Here is an 11,145-nt window from a genome sequence, read left to right as displayed (position 1 = left end):
ATTGATAAAATCTGGTATCATTTAAGAAAAATCAATAGGTTCATGATAGCAACACAGCACTGTGAAAAACAAGTCCAGCGAAAGAAGGCAAGTCATATTTTACAAAACGAGGGATGCATAATTTTGTCAAAAACATATCAGAATTTATATGATACAATACAGAATAGAAATGTTGACATTAGAATTTCTACATTTACTATTTTAAAAAAATATATATACAAAAAAATTACCGTATCTGCAAGAAAAGAAAATTGTATATCACCATATTTGCAAACCGTGCGACAACTTGTTTGCACACACCGTTGTAGAACAAGATCTTTATGAGACTAATCTTTCAAAACCTTAAGATTCAAGCTTAAAACACTGTTATTGTGACATTACAATATGGCCAATACAAGTACTGGTTGTATATTTGTTTCTTTTTAAAGCCTTGTAATGTAAAAAAAAATAGAGATTTGTTTTATTTTTGAATATTTTCTGACTTGCATTGGCATGAAAGTATATTTTATATAATTTTCATAAAGCACTAGCACGCTTCTTGAAATAGGCGTACGTGTATGTGTTTTACACACCAATAAACCCCGCAATTCAAACAGAAAAATCCTTACGAAATATTCTAAGAAATGAACTGATTATTAAAAAAGTTTAATTCGACACAAATGCAAAAAATAATCTTAAAAGGACCTTTTTTAATAAATGAAGACAAAATCTGAATATAATTTAAAAACCGTATTGTAAAATATTGATTAAATTCTTCTCAAAATCTTTGTCAATAATATTTCTACACATTTTAAAAGCACCAAGACAAATGTTTCTTCTTATCATATACAAATACGCACGAAAAAATAATCTGGATAAAAATGCCATTTTTCAATCTATGTTTGGAAATGCATTTCATGTATCATGAGAATTAGCAGGTTTTGATTTACAAAAAAACTCGCTCTCTGAATATTCTAATTGCTACAATGGTAAAAATCACGAGGTGGCTCCATTCAGTTTTACAACAAGAACTGATTGCTCTCATGTTGAGTTGTTCAGTAAAGTATACACTGAGTTGTTTCGAATGATTCCCAATGACACAATGACCTTCTAAGTTTTCGAAAACTACCATGTGAACTTGATTGAGCGTGCTACAGTTGATTTTATTATTACGCATGGTTAATGTTCGAAATGTATTGTGGGATAAAAAGCTAAGAAAGTCAATACTGGTAATATTGTTATCATCCAAAATTACATTGGTTTTATTAAATCGGGCAAATGCTTCCACGTGGATTTCAGAAATGTTACAACTTGTCAAATTCAATTTTTTCACAGATAAGCTTCCAAAAAAATTCTTGGAGATATTTGTAAAATTGTTGAATGGGGCATCCAGTTCTTCCAAATTTTCTAAAGAGGCCAGTGCTTCTAATGGTAGAACTGTTAATGTCATGTTTTGTAATTTAAGAGTTTTCAATGATTCCTCAATACCACTGAAGTCAGTTTTACTAAACTTCATAATATTTCCACTTAAATCAAGTTCCTCAAGTTTATTCATTTCATCGAATGTTTCATTGAATATTTCCTTCAAGTAATTATAAGATATGTCCAATTTTCTCAGCGACCTAAGTGCCCTGAATGCATCCACGAGAAACATACCTTCTGGTGGAAGTTGACAAGATCGAAGGTTAAGGGTGACAAGAGAGTCCCCTATCAGACGGAACGCGTCATAAGAAATGAGATTCACCCCTGTTCCTTCCATGTGTAGCTCCGTCAAACTCCTGTTAGGGATTTTCAATATGGATTGTATACTTGGATTGTATGATAATTTCAGCACTTCTAGACTAGGTATGGTACCCGTAGCGCCAAAGACTTGGTTATTCAATTCGTTTCCAGAAAGGTCCAGATACTTCAACCCGTCAAGTCCATCAAAGGCTTTTCGAAATACGACCTTCAATCCAGACTTGGACAATGTAAGCGATTCCAGACTCGATAGACTTAGGTTATAGAATGCTTTCTGTTGAATGCTGTTATACTTTGAGGAACGAGCACCTTCCATTGAAAATAACTTCAGTTTACCTAATCCATCTAAAAACTGAACATTAGAAATGTCTACATTGGTGTAATCCATACGTAGGTGGGTCAAGGTCGGTGCTAAAACTTTTAAAACTTCTATATGAATAATGATACTGGGATTGTAACTAAGATCGAGTTCTTCTATCGGCGACCCCTCGAACCCACTGGAATCTTTAAGCTCTTGTATTCTATTTGACCTTAGAGATAAATATGATACTTTTGGAATGTTTCGTAGAAAGGTCAAATCAGCTGATCCAAGGCCACAATTGCTCAAGGTCAATTTTTTGAGTTCCTTTATGTTACTGAATGCATTATTTTCTATTTTTGAAAATAGATTGTTGTCCAAATTCAATTCTTGAATTACAGCACCATCAAAGAAATCAGGACTGACTCTAAGTTTTGAGAATGAATTATTTCCTAAATCCAAACGTTTTATCACCACATCTTTGTATTCGGTCAAGTTGGGAAATGTTTCAAGGCCGTTACCTTGACAGTTGACCTCGATAGCCTCTGTACTCAGGTTATTTGTATTCTTAACAATGACACACGAACAGATAGATTTACAGAGTTCACTGGAAGTAGCGAGTCTTTGATTGAGCATCAGGAGGTAACTAAACAAGGAAACTACAAGCTTCGTCAAACCCGCCATCCTACTCCTGTAAAGAGAAAACAGCTCTCATTAAAGGTCAATTCAAAAATTAAATTCTTGGATAAACGACACTGTTAATGTAAAAGCATACCTTTTTTCAGAATTTAATGAATAAAGTATTGTTAATGAGCAGACTCCAATGATACTGTGATAGCTTATACTGTACCCTTTTTAGCTTTTTTGCCTTCAGGTATTGTTTCCTTGTTTTATTTTGTTTTATATTTTCCTCTGAAAGGTTACAAAACTTTTCCCTTTTTATTGCATTGACAAAGGCATTAAGGCGTCGACATAAAAAGTGTAAATTAAAATAAGTAATATTCCATTTTCTCTACCATTAAACAATATACATGTACTGATTACCTAATAAAAAAGTGATCAGCAGAATTAAAGATTTTTTTCAGGAAATTTTTCATCTATTATTTTAAGGAGAAACTGTATCGGTTAGCAGAGGGGCATTTAATCTTATGTCACAGAAGATAATCCAAACAAAACTGTAAATGTTGATTTCACCCGAAAAACATAAAATATTCGCCCATTATATTTGGTGAACATGGCCCATCCCTTATTCAAAATGCATCTCATACCCACATAGGATTACATTTTCAAATTGATGCTACCTGGACATCGCATATACAATTAATTCATGAAAAAGCTACAAAAAGACTAAATATCCTCAGAATGCTTAAGTATAAAGTGAAAAGGAAAATACTTATAAAGATATATCTTGCATTTATTAGACCTGTTTTATAATATTCTTACGTTGTCTAGGACAATTGTTCTGAAAAAGATGCAAAACTTTTAGAAGATATCCAGGTAGAAGCAGGTAGAATCAGGTAGAATCATTACTGGTTTAAGATCAAATTCCTCTAGATCAAAATTGTATGACGAATTCGGGTGAGATCTTTTACAAACTAGGAGGAATATTCATAAATTGCTACTATTTTATAAAATCATAAATGGCTATTCACCTATATATTTAAATGACTTGATTGAACCTTTTCGTTTTACAAACCACCCCTATAATCTTAGAAATAATGATGCAGAATTCAAAATTCCTTCTATTATATTAGAACTACATCTTATATGGAACGTTTCTTTCCATCAACTGTTAAACTGTGCAATAACTTGCCTGATTATATCAGAAATGCTCCTGGAATATCTTCATTCAAAGGTCTTTTAAATTCTTATTTTTTTTTAAGTTAAAAGATATTTATCATTTTGGAATAAGAATGCATAATATAATACATTGTCAATTGCGAAATAATGCAAGTAATTTAAAGGCAGTCTTATATAACCAGTTTATATCAGAAACACCAATGTGTGAATACTGTATTGACTCTGTTGAAGATGCTCATCATTATTTTTTTGCTTGTCCAAAATATACCTCTCCAAGAAATGTACTTTTCCAAACAATTCAAAATATTATTGATTGTGATCAAATTCATGAACTTGATTTATTTTTGTATGGTAGTCCCAATCATGGACAAGGTATAAATATTCAAATATTTGAAGCAGTACATGCTTTCATCGCAGCAACCAAACGATTTATTCGACACTGTCATGTATGTTACTTATGCCAACACTTTCTAACCGGTACTACATTGTATTTTATTCTCCCTCTACTCTTTTTTGTCCCCCGCTTTCGCGAAAGCAAGGGGACATTAAATCTCATTCGTCTGTCAGTCAGTCAGTCTATCTGTCCGTCACAAAAACTTTAACCTTGCTCATAACTTTTGATTTAGTGGAGCTATGACATTCATATTTCACATGTGTATTCCTAGTAACAAGACCTTTCTTTGGGTACCACCAAATTTGACCTTTTGACATTGACCTTGGAGTTTGACCTACTTTTACACAAAAAATCCAAACTTTTACTTTGGCCATAACTTTTGAACGGTAGATACTAGGACTTTCATATTTCACATATGTATTCTTTGTGGCAAAACCTTTCAATGAATACCAACAACTTTGACCTTTTGACCTTGACCTTGGAGATTTCCATACTTATGAAAAAACTTTAACCTTGGCCATAACTTTTGAATGGTAAGAGCTAGGGCTTTCATACTTCAAATATGTAATCATTGTGAAAAGACCTTTCATTGGATACCAAGAACTTTGACCCTTTGACCTTGACCTTGGAGTTTGACCTACTTTTTAAAAAAAATTTAACCTTGGCCATAACTTTTGAACGGTTCGGGCCAGGGCTTTCATACTTCACATATGTAATACTTGTGGCAAGACTTTTCTTAAGAAACTACCAATATATATAATCTATTTTGTCATACGGGGTCATCAGGTTCACTTCCTTACAACTTTTGACTGAGAAGAGATAGGGCTTTCATATCTGACATGTGCATTACAGTAAAACTTGTTTAGTATGAACACGGTTATTGCGAATTCACGGTTATAGCGAAGTTATCTTGGATACCCAGCTATATAAATTTAATGAATTTCTAATACAGTTATAACGAATTACGGATATAGCGAAGTAATTTCCTAGGTCCCGGCGACTTCGTTATAACCGAGTTTTACTGTACCTTTGACAAGATTTGACACAGTATGTCATAAAAAATGACATCCCACCCACAAAGACACCGAAAGGCGGGACAACAATTCTTTGAATTTGCTTGTTTCTTTTGTTTCTTTGTTACTATGTTTGTCTATTTATTTTTATACCTATAGAGTGTGTGTGTGTGTTCATCTTGACCTTGTAGGGAGAGGGCTAAAATAGGCTTTGCCTGCTGCCCGATCCCATTCACTGTATGTGAATAAAATTTTGTATAAATAAAAAAATATGGGAAAAAGGGAGGAAAGATGCAATTATGATGCTCTGCATATTTTTCAAAAGCCAAATAAGCTACGATATAATTCAACAGGTTCCTATGATTAAGAAGTGTTGGCGATACTGCTCACCACACCTTAAAGATTTCAATTAAATAACCTATTAATTTTTCTAAAATTTTATTCAGTTTTATTTTAACCAGATGAAAATCTTAGTTTGAAGTGATGTATGTAAGTTCTTTGTAAGAACTTTATAAAAGCAAACGTTAGAAAGTCATCACTTTTTATGCAATATGAAATTTGACGTATTGTATAAGATGTTGGCATCCTACTCTGGGGCTTTTCGACATACTTCTCGTTGCAATATCAGCAATGGATTCACTATTCGGTCTTTAAAAGCCGTAGTAATAGTGGTTCCGTTAAACAGCGTGTAACAGACCATTAGAACTCTATCGATTTCAATCTCTTTCATTTCGTCTTGATTTTTCCCGGCAACATAACAGATGTAATTTGAATCATCCAGCCCTGGAACAGACCCTCCAAAATCTGATACCAAGTCCGCCGGCCACGAGATGACATTGGATTCACAACACAAATAAATTGGTACAATTTACTTAATGATCGTCTAGGGGCGACTTCTCTCAGAAGATCAAATATTTGAACAGCATTCATCATCTGAAATTGTTACATAATTCTCTGAATATCGTGGACTCTATCTTTTTGCGTAATAGTAAAAAAAATGTTACGGGAAATAGCCAATTCAACGATATTACTTTAACCCTCCCGAAATTCAATATGAAGAGTTTTTAGTCACTATTCCTTCTACTAATATACCATCCGTAATTTAGAATATCCCGAGGAGAGAGAGAGAGAGAGAGAGAGAGAGAGAGAGAGAGAGAGAGAGAGAGAGTAGTTTCTTCTACATTAATTACACATGCCAAACTTCGACATTCTTACTTGTTTTTGTTTTTTTGGTAGACTGGGGGCATTATTGATTGTATAAAGTTAAGCCCATACCTTTATTTTTTAGGGTATTAAAACATAATACAGATATTTAAAAAAACAACTTTTATATAAAGGTATTACATTGGGAATATTGAAACAAATAGAAATGACATATATGGAGATAACTAACAATACGCAAAAGGCAATTAAACAATACAAATCAGGAGAAGAGCAAACACGGACCTCCAAAACATTAAAGGTGGGATCAGGTGCAAAAAAGTAGTAAGTATCCCCTGCTGACCGGTCACACCCCGATGTGCTCCTTGATCGGGAAATAACAGTAAAATCTGTCGACAATTCAGTGTGTAAATAATGGACTAACAATGAGGGTGAAAACGTCAGTCAGCATCAGGCATAATGATAGATTGTAATTGCTGAAAAGGTCGTATCGACCATAGAACTAACGAAAAAATGACTTTGAAAGAGACTGCTGATATTCTTCTTTCATCAATTTGTTTGTCAATATCTTACTTAGAAATTGTTCATACGTAGAGCATCTCTTGCGTATCGAATCAACCGAGTGTTATAAACTCCATTTGCAGGTGATATGGATATATTGAGCACTCCATAAGTAAGGAAAGTTGAGTATTGAAAAGGTCAAGTCATCACGTTTATCATTAAGCTTGTTTATTAGATTACCATTAACGCCTTTCTCTGGTAAAATATAAAAAAAAAATAAAATAGATGAGTCAGACTATCAGGTATTTTTTATTTCAAGCTCAACGGGGTATATCATGTCATGTTGGTCATGTAAGACCAACTTCTAAATACATAAAATGTCTGCAGATTTTTCCCTTTACCTGACGTGAAAGAGCACACGATTGAGGTAACCGATCGAGAGAAGATGCTCATTCCTTCATGGCATCTGATCCAACTCTGAGATGTTTTTTAGGTCTATGTTTGCTCTGCTCTTGTGCTTGAATGGACTTTTAAGCTTGAATAATGTCTGTTTGATATCTCCGTATCTTATTTAGTCCCCTAACTCGAAAGTGTACTTCCACTCTCTTTTTTTTCAAAATGGCTGCAGAAATTGAACTGATGTTTAGTAGTTGAGTGTATCTTGAAGAGTAACAAACAGGTTTGCATATCATTTTTAGGTGGTTTCCGCATTTTCCATAAACGCTCGAAGATACTGAAATGATTTTAATATGTGAGATCACCTTGAAGAGTCATAGATCATATTTAAGTTTTGTTTGTTTTTGTTTTTTTTATTATGATATTTTCAAATTTTAATGATAACCAATCTAACAGGGAACTAGGATTGCTACTGCCTGCTATACATTGAGAATGCTTGTTGGATAGAGGACAGAGAGAGACCAGTTTCAATCTTTATTATTTAAACCCTCAATCTTAGTTTGCTACGTAATTCTAAAGACAAATTTATTCAGAATTTGTGCCAATGTCCTGTCTAACTGAAACGCCAGACATTGTTTGTCCCCAGAGACAAAAAGAAAATGGCTATTTTAACAGTTGTCACTGAATCCATTTTGGCCCGTAACTCAGATCAATGAATTCACTGCTTTTGGATAAGTTCATGAATTGTATCCGGTGCTCTCTAAACTATGTAAGGCTTTCTTCCGCCTATTCTTTGGCGTTTAATCTTCGTATGATTGATGAAAAATGACATCTTCTATAAAACCTCTCGGTCAAACAAACCATAAAAATGCTAAAAAGTTCCCTATTACACCGTGCCTCAAAGTAACCCCTTTTAAAGCTCTAAGAACACAGTGCTCATATAAACGGGAAAAAATCCAGAATTTACGACAATGAAGCATCGACATTTAGTTTTGCTCATATCTCTAAATACGATGAAATCATTCCATAGGGTCCCATTAATGTTCTGCTGGTAGTTAAATACATTTAGTGTAAATGATTAATACAGAAATAATCCATAGGATAGAAAACAAACCAAGGATAAGTCAGACAGACTCCAAAGAGCTATGACTTAATATAGAAGTTATCTATGTAGTTTATCCTTCGTAAAAACATATAATGATTTATTTACTAGTATCCCAAAATTCATCAACTGCAAATCAGTTGATCAAGTTGACGAGAAATAGGATAAAAAGGAATATAGATGACTGATTCAGACAGAACTTATATGTTTGTTTAGTAATTTGGCCATGATCGTAAACTTCTGGACTCTCATTCATAATTTTCCGTCTTTCATTGCTGTATGTATTCATCTCACGAAATGTGTTTATCATAGTTTGTATCTATTGATGGTTGTAGTATTTTTACTATGTTTTATTTTCATACTCTAAGTTTTTCCCGTTTAAATTTCTTACATAAAAAATTAAATACAGAGAGAACTTAAGTAAAATATACGGAGATTACAAACAATATACAGGCTCAAAAGTCCATTTAACAATAAAAAAATGAAGCAGAGCAAACATGGACCTCCAAAACATCAGAGGTGGGATCAGGTGCAATGGAGAAGAGAACATCCCCTGCTGACCAGTCATACCAGCAGTGTGCTTCTTGTCATGATCGGGAAATAAAGGAATAAAAAAATAAATGCTTCTCCAGACATTTGTTTGTCATAAGACCAAAAAATGACTTAAAAACTATAATTTTATGTACATGAAACTAGATATCCTGATAAAGAAATGGTATATGGTTATCACAATTGGCTTTTGCTGCATCAGGGTATTAAAAGTTCTATAATTGTGCGATTATGATTTCATGTATAGAAAATACTCGGTCACATTAAACTAAGATTTCTTTGTTTTGTCATTCTCAATATCGACAACTTTTCTAATAAGAACAACGTGCGCATGATTTTCATTTGAATTCGTTCTTCACGTTTATAACACAAAAGCACACATACTCACAAAAATTAAGTAACAATGAATACGTTTATGGAAAAAAAAAGTATGATTAATTTTTTATTTAAATAACACAACTTGTTGAATTAAACATCCAATGAGCTGGTTTAAATGAATTGATTAAAATTATACTTACCTTTGATATTGCCTCTTCGTTTTTTACAACAAAAGTAGAAAAAAAAGTTGTCCAGATTCCCCGTTTCTTTCGGTGTTAGATATGTTTAATGCGTGCGCAAACAGCAATTTCCACGACATTCAAAAAGTGTTAAAATCAAATAAACCAGCAAATTGACAGGCATCGATTGACAATGATCCCTGAAACTTGTATGGCTTTGGGCAATAAGCGCTTAATTCCTGGAATCTCTCTGTCCTTTCTCTGCCGTTTTATATTAATCATATCGAGTTATGTTTCGTAGTGGTTACACATTCTAAACGAACAGAGAACATTACAAAGTATGATAAATTTTAAGTAGTGAATAATTTTCCCGCCCGCGCCCTTTTTATCTTCAGCAGGCAGACGACTGGCAATCAATGTCGGCTGCTGTTACTGCGGACAAACAATTAGCGTCCTGGTCGCCACCGGAATAACGGGTGAATATTTTCTGTCCAGTATCCTTTTCTGTGACAGATCATCACACGCAGTGGCTAGTGCCATCAAATGACCCCTCAGAGCGCCGTGGTAATGAGATTGTTTCCATTCCATTAGAGACATGTTGCAATTTTTACGATTTCATTAGATGCATTTTAGTCAATCCGATAAACTCCATACGACAAGAACGACAGGAACATGGCATTGTTCCACTCTATGTTTGGTCATTTCCCGAAAATCACGAAGGAATGTCGTTTGGGTTACTTACTTTAATACGTACATTTAGGGTGCTTGGTACCGTTTTCTTGATTTTCCTAGTGTATATAAATCTAATTTCTCAGATTTATTTTCTCAATTGACAGGTCAAATATTGAATTAGTTGGTTCTGAACAATTCAGCTTGTAGTATAATTTAAATCTGGAAACAGAAGAAAGGCTGTGTCAGAAAATAACGGAAAACTCGTCGTCGATTGATTGATTGATTATATACTGTTTAACGTCCCTCTCCAGAATATTTCACTGATATGGAGACGTCACCATTGCCGGTGAAGGGCTGCAAATTTAGGCCTATGCTCGGCACTCAGGGCCTTTGAGCAGGGAGGGATCTTTATCGTGCCACACCTGCTGTGACACGGGGCCTCGTTTATACAGTCTCATCCGAAGGACCGCCCCATTTAGTCGCCTTTTACGACAAGCAAGGGGTACTGAGGACCTATTCTAACCCGGATCCCCACGGGGCAAAATCGTCGTCGATTCAGTGTATATAAATAATGGACTAACAATTAGTATGAAAAAAAAGTCAGTCAGCATTTGACTTAATGATAAATTGTATTTGCTGACGTCTTCGACTCCTGATATTCTTGCCTCATCAACTTGTTTATCGATGAATTACCTCGTTTTAGAAATTGTTTAAACGTAGAACATGCTCTTGCGTATCGAATCAACTGAGATATATAAATTTCGTAAGCAGGCGATGAACTTCAAGGCATATTGCTGCATACATTGTAAGTAAGGGAAGTTGTTGACGATTGTAAAGTTCAAGTCATCACGTTTATCATAAAGATTTGTTGTTAGATTACCATTAATGTCTTTTCCATTTAAAATACCTGAAATATCTGAATATGAAACATATGTGTCAGACTCTGTGGTATCTTTTATTTAAAAGCTAACCGGGATATATCATGTCGACATAAGAACAGAAATAACTATTATTAATGGACAATACCTACCTACCTAGTCCTT

General features: G+C 34.0%; 1 protein-coding gene across 1 annotated transcript; it reads right to left on the bottom strand.

Annotated features, from left to right (window-relative positions):
• LOC134239332 (chaoptin-like) lies at positions 1-10,218 on the bottom strand. Its single transcript, XM_062721496.1, has 2 exons — positions 9,452-10,218; positions 1-2,708 (listed from the first exon to the last, which is right to left on the bottom strand). Exon 2 carries the CDS (start codon positions 2,699-2,701, stop codon positions 926-928), a length of 1,776 nt encoding a protein of 591 aa, XP_062577480.1. The 5' UTR covers positions 2,702-2,708; positions 9,452-10,218; the 3' UTR covers positions 1-925.
• Between the last annotated feature and the right edge of the window lie 927 nt (positions 10,219-11,145).

The sequence above is a fragment of the Saccostrea cucullata genome, unplaced genomic scaffold, assembly GCF_032062105.1.
Source record: "Saccostrea cucullata isolate Sc308-1 unplaced genomic scaffold, CSIRO_AGI_Scuc_v1 ctg6879, whole genome shotgun sequence".
Lineage (NCBI taxonomy): Eukaryota > Metazoa > Mollusca > Bivalvia > Ostreida > Ostreidae > Saccostrea > Saccostrea cuccullata.
This window is presented reverse-complemented; position numbering and strand designations above follow the sequence as displayed.

What these genes read in the sequence shown, in the direction of transcription:
- LOC134239332 (XM_062721496.1), bottom strand. Translation starts at nt 2,701, where the DNA reads ATGGCGGGTTTGACGAAGCTTGTAGTTTCCTTGTTTAGTTACCTCCTG.